Below are 15,865 nucleotides of genomic sequence, written 5' to 3'. Positions count from 1 at the left end.
TCCACGCTTCTGCCAGAAGATCCAGGGTATGCCACTGCCTTTCATCACTGTCATGCAATATTAGCTAGATGGAAATCTTATTTCAGAAGCATGAAAATATCAAAGGCCAAGAAGTTAATGAACTTTTTTTGTTCTTCTGGCTGCACTATGCCTCGCATGGGTGTGGGTTTTGCTGTGACTTTCACAGGTACCAGAATTTATTACAGTTGTGGATGTGCTGGCAGATACAGAGAATCTAATTTCCTTTGTTAGCTTCTGGGTTTGTCCTTTGGGGGAAAAGGAGTAGCTGCTTTACTTAAAAATTGGTCTTACTCAATGTTAATAACATTATTCATAGCAATCTGCCACATGATTTGAGAACTCTCTGTGCCTGAATTTCCCAGGGAAAACTTTACAGTTAAAAAACTGGCAATTTAAGATTACCAAATAGCAAAATAGCAAAGCTGTCACTCATTTGGTTATAAAGCATTGTGTGTCAGGCACTTAGTAAAATCCCTTTAAAAATGTTTAAGGTAGGAACCATTTTCTATCAGTATATTTCATTTGCTTTAGAGGGATGGATTTAATAATTTATTTACTAAACCAATTGTTGCTTCCAATAAAAAACAAACCCAACAGATAAAACCTATTCTTTTTCACTGTTGTCCAATACTACCCTTTATTCCCTTAGAAACTACTTTTGCTTTTAGGCAATATATGAAGAACAAGTACAAATATCAAATAAAAATGATACCTACTAAGAAAATTGAAGAAATATTGCCCCAGTGCAGGAAGATGAATAAAAACTGTAGATTCCTCCATGGCTTAAAACACCAACCAGTCCATAAAAAAATTATTAGTGTTCTATATTCAAGTTAATTGTTTTCTCTGTGTTGTAGAGACAGAGTGTTGCTACCCTTTTGATATATTGTGAATGCTCAAACTACACTGAGTCATCAGTCAGTGACCATCCAACCTCATGCTGAGACACAAATCATGCCACAGACATGGGTAGATACAAGGAATTTCTTTGTTAATTGAGAGTTACAAGCTGCCTCTAAAAGCAAAATGAAGTTAAACATTCAACATCTACCTAGATACTGACAGCAAGTTAGTCCTTCAAGTATAAACACAGAGTCCTAACAAATTGTCTTACGAGGGCCAGCAAATTTTAAAACATTTAGCAAATAATGGGTTTTAAACATTTTTGAAACTCCATTCAGTCTTCCTCGGTGGTAAGATAACAGGAAACTGGAAGAAGTCTGAGTATAAAGTCCTGTACTCACTGATATTATACAAGTGATAGTCTGACCTAGTTAGCATCATACCCTCTGTATGTGAGCTGCAGAGAGAGGTCTTGAGGTTAAGAAAAGGAATTTATACTTCTTATCCTTTTAAAACTTGTAGTCTTTGGTTAGAAGAAGATTTAGGATATCAGATAATTCTAGTTAGGAGTGCACTTTCTATACGGCCTATGAAACGGTCTGAGATCACCACAGACACCTGCTTCCCTTGAGATGTCACTTCAAAGTCTTGAGAGCAGGACTGCACTGGTCCTTCAGATGCCTCTATCCTATTCAGATGCATAGTCTAACAACTACCAGCTGCATAGCTGGGCTCTGACTGCATCTTTTATTGGCACAGAAAAGCAAGAATTTGGAAAAAAAAAAAAAGCAGTACATAACATCCAGTGTCCAATACAAGTATAACCTTATTTTCTCTCTCAACATGGTGTATTAAATATGAATTAAGCAGTGTAAAAATGTTTGAAAGTTGGGATAAAAAATATCAAGTATAGAAATGACTAAAATGATGTGGAGCAGATCAGTGTCCTGCTCATAAAAACTGTGTTCTACGTAGGCAATTAATCACAAAAAGTATATGAGATACTTGCTGCAACAGCCTGTCTTCAAATATCCTCCTTATTCTTTACTTTCTCTAAACTTGTACTTAACTACAATAGTAGCCACCTACTAGAAGAAAACAATAACCTATTATAAAAAAGAAGATTATGAAGACCACCCAGCTTTATTAAAAAATTGTTCTAATGCAGCATTTTCTCATGCCATTTATATTTCTCCTCACAGAAAGAAGAAAGAACTTCTTTCCAAAGGGATCAGCCCACCTGATAAATCCTGTCTTGCACATCTCCTCCAGTGCTATGACAGAGACAGACTGTCCTCTCTCAAAGCATGGGATAATGAGAATGCTATTTAGAAAGAGTTTTTAATGTGCCATTATGAAAAAATACAGCCAAAGTCACCTCAACTTTTCTTGCAAAAATAATTAAGAGCCAAACTGAACATAAACATTGAGGCCTTACTTATGATGCACTAATTCTTCAAATGAATTTAAAAACATGTAGGAAGCCATTTAGCATGCTTAAAGAAAAGTGTAAAGGCTGGATATGTATTATTTAAGGACTAATTCACTGCAGTTTATGTGCAATTGCATCTCTTTCAGATACAGCAAGTATAGCTTCACACGTTTAATTTAAAAATAAATGCTAAGCAGTTTTAGAATTTTTTTTTGAGGAAGAACAAACAACTATATTATTGAATTTCTTTTATCCATTATCTTAATTTTTGTCAATACAGATGCATAAAATATCTCCTTAAAATGCCAAATGTGTGAATATTACTGTACACAACTTTGATAATTGCAATATCTGTTTAAAGAGTAATTATGTAATGTGGATCCACTCTGAAAAATAACTAACTACTCCTGTGAATTCTTAGTCAGATCCGCTCCCCTTCTGCCTTTACACTGCTTATTTAGTGACAAACAGGCATCACAGTTCTCTGTCTTTATCAGTGAGCCAAAAACAAAGCTTTCTGACAAAGAAGAGCAGCAAGTATGAGGTCTGGATGAACAGTACAACTACATTAGTCTGAGAATAAAGCACACAATAGTAAAGGGAGGCAACAGAAAATGTAAGTAGTAAATATAAGTAGCAGCATGGTGTGGCTTGAACATGCCCCAGCAGAGAGTTCAACTCACAGGACAGAGTGAGTCACTTAACACCAAAGGTAAGCTTTTAAATGGCAACATGAACAGCAGAGAGTCACTCTTCCAGCAAGAAAATAAAAAATAAAAAACCTGAAAGCTGGAATTGTTATTCAGAACAGACGTAACAGCAGTGAGGCACAATTCTTAGAGAAAGGTAGAACTAATTGGTGGAAAAGATAACAGGAACAGTGGGAGGTAGAAAATTGATCTAACACTGGTTTTATTTATTTCGTAAGAGATTGTGTAAAGAGACAATTCCTTGTTGTCGCAGTCCTTATTACTCCTTGATTAGATCATCATTGTTTTGTTGTTTCAGGAAAAATGTCATTTTTAAAAACCATTCTCTCCTCAGCACCATGCAGGGTCCTCAGTTTAAAATTAACTTTTTTTTTTTTAATTGCGGAATCCTGTTCGGTAGGGAACAACTGCCAACACACAGCACATTAAATGTTAACAGTTTCAGGTTTTAAAACATTTCAAAACCTTTTATGATATGGAAAGAAACCAGCTCAGCTCTCACAGCATATTAAGTATGAAGAGCTACAGCCAGGAAACAATATGAGAGAAAATAAATCTCCCAATGCTAAAAGTTTACAACTTTTTTTTTTTGTTTTTTGAAGAGAAATTTTTAATTGTATCCAAGTTCCATAAAAACATTTAACACATTAGTTTTGCTAATAAAATGTTGCTGGGAAGTAGACAAAGAACTTTTTAAGAAGTATTTCATTATTGAACCAAAAATCAATGGCAATTTAATACAAACTAAATCTTCCATTTCTAAAAGCCCATCATTTTTATATATATACATGTCCTCTGACTGAGCTACTTGGTCATATAACCTTCTAGAAGAACCACATACCTTACTGTTCAATAGGGTAATTAGAACTTATAGTTGATTTTATTTCATAGGTCATGCCCTGGCAATTTAAATGAGACCAAATCACTCATCTGACATGTTTATTTCAACTAAACGAAAGAGGAGGACTATGAAGAGCTGGAGGAAAATACCTGAAGTACAGTATGTTAGTTCTTTCTAGAAACCCTAAAATTAATAATTTCTCAGCTTTTCAGTTAATAACTGCTGCCTTCATATGCCTTAAAGGTTTCTTTAACTGCAAAACAAGTGCTTTTTAGCACAGTCATGAAGATTAAGGATTGCCTTGTTCCTCTTAACAGTACATTTTAACATTTTAATGGAGTTTTCAAATGAAATGGCCTACAAGAATGCATATGCAGAATTTAGAACTTCTAACATTCTACACCCATTCTACACTTATTATTCTTAACCATAAGGAACGAGGAAATTAAATGACTGCTTAATTTGAAAAAAAAAAAAAATCAGCAATGATTTTCTGTTGCAGTAATGGAAAAGAAGGCTGTTTCACACAGGAATGGAGAGACTGGCAGACCAAAGGCCCAAGAGCCCTGCAGTGACTGTTTAGGAAACAGGGACCAGCAGAGAACGGCCCTTACCCGCTCAGCTGCTGAAAATCAGTGAGGACCACACAGACCAGAAATTAAATCCTAGAAGACTGTAGGCAATAGGTCTGTCCACCATGAATCAGCAATTATTCTCATTCATATTTGAACATTTTTATATGAGTCTTCACAACTCCCTGTGGCACTGAGACCCACAAACTGATCATGACATACACAAAAAACTCTGCCTTTGTGTACTCTAAGCCTGTTACTTGGTTGCACATTCATAACCTAGGGTAACATTTAAATAACCTTCTATTTGCCATATTTTAAATGTAGCAATGCATTGTAAACTCCCAGTATCTGAGTTGGAAGTAAGTGGCATTAGTCCTTGCCTGTTGCCTTCTTGCCATGGGTACTTTTGCAGATCCCTGTTCTGCCTCTCTCTGACACCTTTTTCCTATACTGGAATTGTTATTTATCTTTCCCTGGAAACCATGCTCACCCTCTTCTGAGGGTTTTTTTTCAGTTGCCTCCATGTAGGACTCAAGACTTGAATACACCAAATTCACAGAGAAAACCATTATATTTTGCACTCTTGTCCTTTCCTATCAGATCCTATTTTCATTCTTAATTACCTTCTTGATTGCTCCTGAGTACTGAGCTGACAATGTCACAGGACTAACCATGGTCACCACAAGGGGTCTTTCTCAAGTGGCAAGAGCTGCATGAAGGGTCCATGTCCATGTTATATTTCATATGTACTTCAGGTTATCCTTTCCTCTGTGCAGTATGGAAGGCTACTTACCATTTCTGTGTGTGTTATCACTACCAATTCTACTATCTCATTTCAAAAATCTCCATACGAGCACTAAAGCATACTCCAAAATTTGATTCGTTTTCTGTAAGTGTTAAGTACTAAGTAGCTGCCAGTGATTGTATGAGAAATAGTCAAATCCTATTACTTGGGGATCTCAAACAGGCATATTTAAATATGCAAGGATAACTCAGGAATAAGAGATTATATGGGACTTGATAATGACTAAATTTTTACTTTAACATAAATTATTCTCTCAAGTCAAGATTTATCATACTTAAAATAAATTAGGATAACAAAATGAAATCTTACTCCAGGCAGACAATTATGCATCTGTAAAGTTTATCAATTATTTTAAGATTAAATTTGTGTATTAATTACAAAAAAATAGAAATAGTCGATTTGCAAGTTACCAACTTCAAGCTTCAATCTAAGGAATGCATTTCACCAAGGATGCAATTTAAGGTTATGTAGATAAACTCTTTTTTTTCCCCTTTAAACTGAACATTTAATGTGCAACTTGAATAGTCTTCCTTTAATTAACTTTGGTTTTAAAAAACATAATTTCTTAGATTGATCAAAGACCAAACCAAGAAGAAAATCTATTCTGGGATATCATATTGGATTCAATATGTCACCAATTTAACAATTAGAGATGAGAACCCTCCTTGTGAGAGACAGTGAGTAACCATAGCAGCAGGCTGGCATCCTCCAGACGGACAGACGGACAATGAACTAACATGACAGACCTCTTGGTGGGATCATGCCCACATCATGCACACCCCAGAAACCTTGGGTGCTTCTCCACTTTTCTGGAGGGAGATGGCCAACGCATCTTATCAGCAACTTTTCCCACCTGCTCTGTATCTCTGTTCCTTGGCCAGTGCACTTGTGCAAGTATTGACTATCCCGAACCTCATGTGTCACCCTCTGAGGGATTTGCTGGTTCAGTAGCCTGAAATCCCTTCTCCACTGCTTCTTTATGCCTCTTCACCTATTTTTCTGCTATGTCCTGTCTTGTCCTGAATTCCATTTCCAAATCCAAGTCTTCTTACCTGATTAAATACCAGTCTTCTCTTCTTGTGATTTCCATTCTCACATACCAGTGACAAGTTTTCCCTCATTTGCATGCTTATCCCTTGCTAAACACACTCCCCCCATTCCTCCAGTCTCTTCAATATTAAAATGTGACAGGACTGGCCATTGAGGGCACAGAACAGAATCCCTCCAGACCATGTTCCTGAGTCAGAAAGGGATGGCAGAAATAAGTAGGGAGGAAACTAGCTTTGGCCATTTAATGCTGTGCTCAGTTATGCAGGCTTTTAAAAATAATCTAGTCAGCATGAAAAAACTGTGAGAAGCTTTGATACACTGCAGTGTGAGTACAGAATCTGAAAAAAAACATATCAAATAGGTTTTGGAGGATAAATGAACTAAGGTTTTCCCAAAGACTTGCATTTGTTGACTTTTGCATAGCTTTTTATAAATGCATTAGAAATACTCTCTGGATTCTGTTTCATCAGCTCCTATAACTTAACACTCTGTACATATGCATGGAATATTATGGTATTTAAAATATAACAGCACAACAATTTCTAACATAGAATAGAATAGAACATGAACTAAGGCATGTAGTTTTCCCTCTATCCTTTAAATATGGTTTTAAAAAATGCAATTTAATTTAATAATAATGGTGATTAATTAAAATTACTTTATCAACAAGCTAATTTAGCATTTTACACTAAATTTTAAAGAAAAACAATCACGAAACGTTTACTATCCCTAGATAAAAAATCCAGCCCCAGGCAAGAGCTAAGCATGAAAATATTACCTTGAACATCTAATCTGCTAAATTTACAAGTTATTTAAGAAGAGGAATAAATAAAAGGCATGATCAGTCTTCCCATACTACTACATATAGTTTATTCTCTTTAGGGTAGAGGTAATATGCTCAGTTTGGGTTAGGCATGGTGAGTGACTGTTGTGAGCTCACAATTACATGTGCTCCTGTAAGTCAAACCGTAATATTTGTTGTGATGGTTTAAAACAGGAAATCTGCGCATCAACAGAAACTTAAAAGTGTTTCCATAAAACATTGTCAATTCAACTAGCAGGTTTAGGTAAGCAAACAAGAAATAATTGATGAATGCTACTACTTTCAATACAGGGAAAAAACATCCCCTTAGACTTCAACTTAATGGTTCTCTTTTCTCTCCCATTCAATTCTCAGCACCTCTTCCCCATCCAGAAAATGCTATTTTGCAAAAATGCATGTAAAAAAATCAAACATGCTTTACACAGCAAAACAGATAACTCAACTTTTTCATCCATGAATCTTTAATATCTAGTCATAGCTAAATGTTAAAGTGAATTTTTTATCAGCTGAAGCACAGGAGTTTGATGTTACCATTATCTGAAGCTAAAAAAGAAGTAAAAACTCAAGATGGTAGTACTTTATTTTTATGGAACTTTTCCTGTTCTTGTTCATTAAAGACAGAAGAAATTAGCATCTTAAAGCCACAAGATTTTCAGGCTTTAATTAGGCTATAATTTTAATATTTCTGAACATAGGAAGGCAGAAATTTGCTAAAGAGAAAATTGTAACATCTTTCTGCTGTGTTAGTAACACACGTTCCACAAAATGACAAAACCAAAAAAATCTTTTTTCCCTTACTACTACCATATAAAATTTGGTTGGAATTTGTCTCCATAGGTCATCTGATCCAATCTTGTGCTTGAATCAGGACTACTGACAGCACTAGATTTTACCTAGCCAGTGCTTAAAAATCTCAAATGGTGGATATTGTAGAGCCTTCATAGCAGGTACTATTCCAGCACTATTCTATCCATCTCATGTTTTAATTTCTTCTGAAATTGAAATCAGAACATCCAAAACCAATGCCTGTTGCCATTGGTGCTTCTCTACTCAGGAGAGTTTGGTTTCATCATCTCTGCTTCTGAGTGCTTTTAGGGTGCTCTTAGATCTCCCTTAATCTCCTCTTCAAGATGCTAAAAAAGCCCCAGTGCCCTCAACACCTCTCCACCCTCCAGGTGATTTAGGGATCTCAGAATAACTTGGACCCTCTCCACAACCCTCCTAAAGTCAAAGAATGGGAACTGGACAAAGGCTTTTAGAAAAGAACATATTTTGGAGGCCATGCTCCTCCAAAGATAGCCTGCTGTGCTCATTACCTGACTAGTAGTGAGAGTGCACTTCTGGGTCCATGTTCAGCTTGGTGTCTGCAGTAACATCCAGGTCATTTTTAGTGAAGCTGCAATTCAGATGTACACAGCCTGCACAAGTGTGTGCAGCTCTTCCACCTGAGATGCAGACTTCTTACTGAACTTTACGAGGTTTCTGCTGGCCAAGTCCTCAAGTATATCAAGAGCCCTTTAGAATACACCTCTGCCATTTGTCACGTTAACCACTCCCTCTTAATTTCTTATCCTCTTGAAATTTGCTGAGGGTGCACTGTGTGTCATGATCTAGGTCATTGATGAAGATATCCACTGACGCCTTAGGTATCCTGAGCTCCTCTGCTCATCACTGACCACTTGACACATGCCAAGTGATGATCACAACCCTTTGAGCCTACTGGTTAAGTCAGTTCCCAACTCAGGGCCAGCTTTTAGTTCATTCTTCCTCAGCTTTCAAGGCGTGCTGTAGGTGACTGGGTCAAAAGCCTTACCAATGCTATTGCATGCAAATGAGCATAGCCATGCTGGGAGAAGCGTAACTAGCTAGGTAATACAGCACACAGTCCAGGAGAAACCCACAATCCAGGCTATCCACAAGGTTTCCAAACCATTACAAACCATACTTCTTTTCTGATTAGCTGTACATGTTCATCCAACACTTCCTCATGTTTGGATGAGAGACTGTTGGAAGAGTTTTAAAGGGTGCTCCCCGTGTCACAACTTTTCCTGCCCACAGAAGAGGTGTGAGAAATACCTTTGCAGCCACTCCCCATGACAGCTAGTGGAGAAAAGGAATTACCATGTGCCACACAGCAGATCCCAGATGCACATTACTGGGAGTTAGGACATGGGTCAGGTATGACTTCGGAGTCAGCTGTGTTTTCCCTCAGCAAAGAGGCACTCCTGCTCAAGGCAGCACCTGTGCCGTGGCACTACTTCGTGGAGGGCAGCCACTCCTCTCCCCTGATCCAAGCAGTTAGAAATTTCATCAGGAAAGTCAACTAGTCTGGACAAGCACATAAACTGCTTTTAGTCAATCTCTGATGACTATTCCAATTACCTTCTGGGCCCTTAAATGCCTGGAAAACGTGTTGTTGAGTACTTTAGCTTTTCCTATATTATCTTTCACTAAATCGACTTCTCTCCTATTCATCCCCTTTTTCCTTCCTCAAATTTTACCTTCATTTTTTAAAGTAGCACACATCTGCAGAATCACTTTTGTTTTCCTTTATGACCCTTGAGGGTGAGTATTAGCTCAAATTAATCAGCTTTCTAATTTTGTCAGCAGTCAAGCAGTCAAGTAATGCTTCTCTGTATTTTGCAATTTAGGTCATCAGAAAGCTCTTTGCTCAGCCATGAAGGCCTTCTGCAGAGTCCCCTCCTTTCTGCTCAACAGGATGGTTCCTTCCTGAGTTCTCACTAAGTTTTATTTAGAAACCATCCATCTTTCATGGGCCCCGTGTTTCTGTGGCAGCCTCCCAAGGGATTTTGCTAAGCAACTCTCCAAAAAGGCTTTAGTCTGCTCTTCTGAAATCTTAACAGTCATAACTTGCTGACTGTCTTTCCAGACTTCCTTTGAATCAAGAACTAAGCCATCTCATGGTCACTCTGATCCCAGCTGTTCTTTATCACCACCTTTGCCAGAAATCCTGTTTCTCCCCTCTAGCAGTATCAGGGACCAGTCAGGAACACAACCAATGAATCCCCTGCACTGCCTGCACAACAATTTAATCTTACAAGATACTACAACAAGCAGTGTCTTACTTGCCATGTGTACTGATAAAATTATTAGACATACAGTTTTCAACTGCCTTTGATCCCATATTCTACTGACCCGAACTTGTAAAGGTGATAATTGCTACAAAAAATACAGGAAGCCAAAGGTCCCATTCTAAATGAATTTAAAATAAATCCAGAAGTAAAATATGCCCATCACTGATAGTATTTTGTACCAACAATACTCACAACTTAAAAAAAAAATCAGCAATTAAGAGACAATATTCAGCTTCATTAAAATTTATGGCTGAAGATGCTTTGTTACTTTTCTATCCCTTGTGCTCAGATTAGTTTATTTTTATATAGATTGAACTGAATTTTTTCAGGCACAGATTCAATATCAGACCAAAAAATACAAATTTTTATAAATTGAAACACTTACTTTTGTAAGGCAAAATAGATGTATTTAGGTAAAAAGAAAACCCCAAATCTATGAATTGGAATGAACAAAAAAAAAAAAGAAAAATAAAACCAGCAGGAGGAAGTGGGCAAATTAAGTTGAATGTTCACTCATTTAAGCTTACTGATAGATTCATTTTCAGAAGTAAGTTAAAGGAATACTTGCCATCTGCCTCACTCAAATCACTTGTACAGAGAATTCCAAAATTGCAAAAGCCCTTTTTAGTGGAGAAGTTAGGGTTCCAAATATTTTTAGCTGGCACAAATGAAAATCTGCCAAAAGTGTTGCAAGACTGCATGGGTAATAAATTTCCTTTTGTGAGCACAATGTAAACTAGCCCTGTAAACCTATTACAACAACAACCAGGTAGTTTGAATGGATAGCACTGCAGTAGCTGGCAAACATCTTAATTATAAAACATTATGTGAGAAAACCTAATTGTAAATGCTGCAATCAAGGTGTCTGTAGGTTTTACTAAAGTTATCAATATGATAATTGAATTCCCAAAAGATTTTCTGAATTGGTCAGCCACAAAGACTTCACAAATATCTTTTTATTTTAATGGCAGACTCATCAGCAAATCCTATGGCATTGGACAGAAAGAGTGCATTCACTATTCTGAGTTTATAGCTGTGAAAATGTCTGTGAGAGTTACTGCTGCATTTCAGTAGTCCCACTTGAATCAATAGGCAATAATTAGATGAATGGACATTGAAAAAACACAACTCAGCAGCATTCAAGGGTTAAATGAATTGGCTTTTAAGGTCAGAGCTTCTTAGTCATTGTAGTTAGAGAAGAAAACTGGTCTTTGGCTCTTGCTTGGGTTTCTCTCAGATGTATCTGCCTGTCCAGCAAGGAAATGTAATGGCAAGAGGGGTCATTTGTCTTTATGACTATGTTCATTTTCTCTTTGTGCTTTTGTTTCCCGATGTACCATATTGACTATTATCACTAATAAAATGAAGCTCATAATAGCCTCCTCCTTTTCAATAGGTCAGGGTTAACACTTGCTCAGAAAGATGAGATTTCCATCTGATTTGTGCTATGGCATTCAGAGCCTGCTCCTATCACTTGACACCCTTATTTCTGCCAGTGCCACACACTGTCACAAAAGGTCATGCTCGTAGAGTCAGCAGCTCCTGTCCATAATGCCAATGCCACAAGAAGATTTTGCATATCAGACTTTCATTAGCCAACACATTAATTCGGAAATCCAGACAGGAAAAAGAACACAGGAGTGGAGTATTTCACAGAATATACAGAGCTGCTCTGGGCATTCATTTTTTTCCCTCACAATAATGCAAAATGGACATTGGTGTGAATACCTCAGACAAGAAACAGACTGCCAGCATTTTCTCCCAGGAGCCAAACCAGCACAACTAACTTCCTTAAAAACAGTCTAAAAATAGCATGGGAATGCATCTTTCTTCCCCAAAAAGTCAAAAGGACATCCTAATTAATTTGAATACATATCCTGAATAGTTCTTTATAGACTTTCTATTGGATATCTGCAAAACTATTGGGCTAAGAGTGTCACTGCTTTTCCTTCTATGACTATTTTTTCTTTTCTTTCTTCTTTTTTTTTTTTTTCCCCGGAAGCAACTAGAAAGTTAAAACCAGCTACATGATCCCAAAGAAACAGGACTAACAATACTTTGTCACTTTACAAACATTCTAACTGTTTAAATGGTCTTTTCATTGCCAGGACTGCTTATCTTCCTTTTTAGAATTAATCCCTTCACTTTCTGTGACTTTGTGACATCCTTAGCTATTATTTACTTTTAAGCCTGCATTTTTTTTGCTGTTTTTTAAACTTTTCTAACTCTTTTTCAGCAACAGTGGTGCTGACATCTCTTTATAGAATAAGACCATTCAGCCCTACAAGTTTATTGAGAAAGCCTTCATCATTGCAACTCAGATATTTTAATATTAGTATTCTCCCAATTTTGGTATCTCCCAATATTGGTATTCTCCTATTGTATTTCTCAAATTCATGAGTATTTGAGAAATGATGAGATCATTATTAGATCAGGTAAAAACATTGGTGCAGATTTAATGAAATCAATGTTTAACTATTAATTAAAAATGTAACTTCTTGGAGCCATTCGGAGAAAATCCTAATTGAATGTCTCATAAATTGAAGGAAATCAATTTCAGCTTTGTATTCCCAATCAAAACAAAAGAGAAACTCTTTTAACCAAGACAGGGAAGAAAGGCGTGGTTTCCACACATTTAAGTCCTGATTGAACACTGTATCATGACTTAGTTACTCTGAATCTGTCTGATCCAACAAGTTAAACTGCTTAAGATAGTAATCACATGCAACAAGAAAAATGAAATGCAAATTAGTAGGTTATGAAGCTGATGAATATGTACGTGGATGAGATTCTTTGACTTGTAAAACACAGCAAGTCACATTAGAGGATCAGAACAGCCCCCTCTGAGCACAAAAAAAAAAAAAAATTCTCATTTTCTGTGGCATTAGACATTATAATGAGGGCTCATTTTCCAAACTGAACAACTACTGTCTTCCAGGTGAATGGTAGTGCTCTTCAAACAAAAAGATAAAAACACACTGTCTCATCAGTGACATTCAGTGTTCACCTAAAACAAGGCATAAAAGAACCCTCCCAGCATTTTCCTCTGTGTCTCTTCTACCTTGAAATTAACTACACAGATACAATTCTGCTACTGTACATCCATATAGTAGTCAAAATTCTTTGGGGATTATTAAAAAAAAAAAAAAAGTCTGAATAGAAATCTACAGAATGCTGTATTCTATTTGAGACGCACTGAATGCTTAACTTTTGTCCTTTACAATTGCATGAAAGGTAACAAATACGGAGAAGCCTCTGACCTGGTGTAGTCGTCCTCCACAAGCATGTGCTTTGGAATGGGTGAGTATCTTCCTGGGGAGATAGGGGCCAGGGATGCCTTGTACTCTAAAGTGCCATTGTTCCCAGAAGAGAGTATATGATTTTCCATTGGTGGAGAATAAGCTGATGGTAAAAATGAACATTTCTAGTCAGCAACTTCCATGTTTCATTAGATGGCAAAAGAATGTAACTTTTTTAATTTAAGTACCAAGAATATGGTTCAATGCTGTAAATGAGATCAAAACAAACAATCCTGGCTTGAGAGAGCTAAAAATGTAACAACAAAGAATGAACAGCTGGAAGTTTTACTGAAAATAACAACAACAACAGCAACAATAATAATAACAAAAATAACAATAACAATAATAATAATGCTGGCTTATTTGCAGGGACTCAGTCTTTAGAGGATCTTTAGTTCCTGAAGAGGGAGTCTGAATAGGTCTCCTGTTTGAGAGACAGGAAACATTTTCTTCACTTAGGATTAGCAGAAGGAAATGCAATTAGGAAAGAATGAGATTAAAAGCACTCTTTTTGGCTCCGGTGTGCAGTAATGGGAGTAACATAGTAAGAAATCAATGCAGGATAAGAGCAGGAATTTTATGCGTGGCAAGAATTATGTATACACTCAAAGCTGGGATCTACTACAGGTGCCCAAATCCCCAGTATAATTGAAATTTCAGTATCAACATAGGTGGTATTTAGACCATGGTAAATCTCTATACTTAAACTAGAAATATGCAACTATCTTACATATTAATGATTAATGATGAAAGTTACATTACTGTGTTGTCTGTTCATATATTGGGTTTGCAGGGTTAGTTGTTTGTGTGCTTTTTGCTATTCTGAAGTTATCTGGGACATTTATGGCTGGAGAGATGCAGTAATAGTTGTATTCTATCTCTAGTTAATTTAATTATAAAAAAGAAAGGATAAATAGAAAAAGCAGTGTGCTGTGAATTATTTTCTCATGAGAAGAAGACAGCTAAACTTTCTAGTATTAGTTTCAGTCTTTTTTTCAGATGCTGAGATACAGAATGCTTCAAAGGAAAATCTCTCTACAGGGAAAGGCCATTATGCATTCTGAAATACTCTGAACATGTAGGTGTAATGAAAGGTTCCCTGAGGATAAATGAATCTGTATGCACCAACAGCTTGGGAAGGGCTACTGCAAATCTTTTCAACCTTTACTTTCCCCCTGGAATTGTTTCTGTCTTCTCATATGCTGTTGATCTATAATCTGACATAATAAACCACACTGTTTTAGAACTGCAAAATTATTATTTTGAAAGTATAAAGCTCAAGATTGGATAGGGATATTTAGCATTTTTATTTCCTGGCCTTTGCTAGGACCCAGACCAGGCTGCTACGGAACAACATGACTGCCATCTGTTGTAACATTTGCTAACTAAATAGGCATCCTCAGCATGGCTGAGCATACCACTGACATGCATGTTACAAAACCTTCCCTTCTGTTTTTCATTTCAGACTCAATATGGAGGATTTGGGATATTTAGCTTTTCCCTCAACTTTGTCAGTCCACAACAGCAACACTGCTAAAGTGCAGAAAAATTTAAATCATTAGCATTTACTGTCTTCAGTAAATCTCCCCACTTTCAGTTTGCCTGGAGTGCCCACAGAATTATTATCAGGAAATCAACATGGGTATGGATCGACTTCTGAAACTCTTGTCCAAAATTATATTTCCATCCAGTTGCTAGATGGTGCAGCTGGTCCCTGCTGGTAGCTGAACCCAAGGCAGACAGTCTTTCACGAACAACTAATGAAGAAAGTGAAGTTTTCAGTAATGAACTGTTTAGACTAATGGGCACCAGTGGTATAAAGAGTGCAGTTGAAATGTTAAGACTGCTGTGAATGTCAAGGGAATGGAAATGCCCAAGTATGGACACCAGGAGGAGTGGCAGGAAGGGTATAGGAATGGCATGTATTGATAAAGCTAGATTCATCAATAAGTCATCAACACTCAACATAATTATGTGCAACTTGCCAGAAAAGCCTACATCCAAACTAAAACAAATATTCAAGCCATTTAGAGATGGTGGTGGGAGACAAAGACTAGTTTGGAACCTAGGACACTCACACAGGGAGCCAGCAGAGATCTGAGTAAATCCTAAAGACATGCATAGTAAGGACAGATGGCAGATACGGAAGATTTGCTGTCATCTCCCTAAGGGTCCAAAGAGCAGCCCAGCAAGTAGATTGTCAACATTTAAAAAAAAAAAAAAAAAAAAAAATATATATATATATATATGATAAGGACTCCACATCCAGCCACCAACCCTTGTACATGGTCACCTCAGGGAGTCCTGGGGATGCACCTGGATGCACATCTTTCTACCTGAGTGCTGGACATGAGCCTAGATGCTTTTGAGT

The 15,865-nt window shown here is 37.0% G+C and overlaps 1 protein-coding gene across 10 annotated transcripts in view; it reads right to left on the bottom strand.

Moving 5' to 3' along the window:
• The window catches only part of DLG2 (discs large MAGUK scaffold protein 2), an 831,288-nt gene that overhangs the window by 250,462 nt on the left and 564,961 nt on the right, over positions 1-15,865 (bottom strand). For all 10 annotated transcript variants that reach the window (XM_059838484.1, XM_059838487.1, XM_059838482.1 and 7 more), the window contains one exon: positions 13,456-13,597. In XM_059838484.1, coding sequence (XP_059694467.1) covers positions 13,456-13,597 — 142 coding nt within the window. The remainder of the gene's footprint in view (positions 1-13,455; positions 13,598-15,865) is intronic.

This window comes from Haemorhous mexicanus, chromosome 2 (genome assembly GCF_027477595.1).
Source record: "Haemorhous mexicanus isolate bHaeMex1 chromosome 2, bHaeMex1.pri, whole genome shotgun sequence".
Taxonomy (NCBI): domain Eukaryota; kingdom Metazoa; phylum Chordata; class Aves; order Passeriformes; family Fringillidae; genus Haemorhous; species Haemorhous mexicanus.
This window is presented reverse-complemented; position numbering and strand designations above follow the sequence as displayed.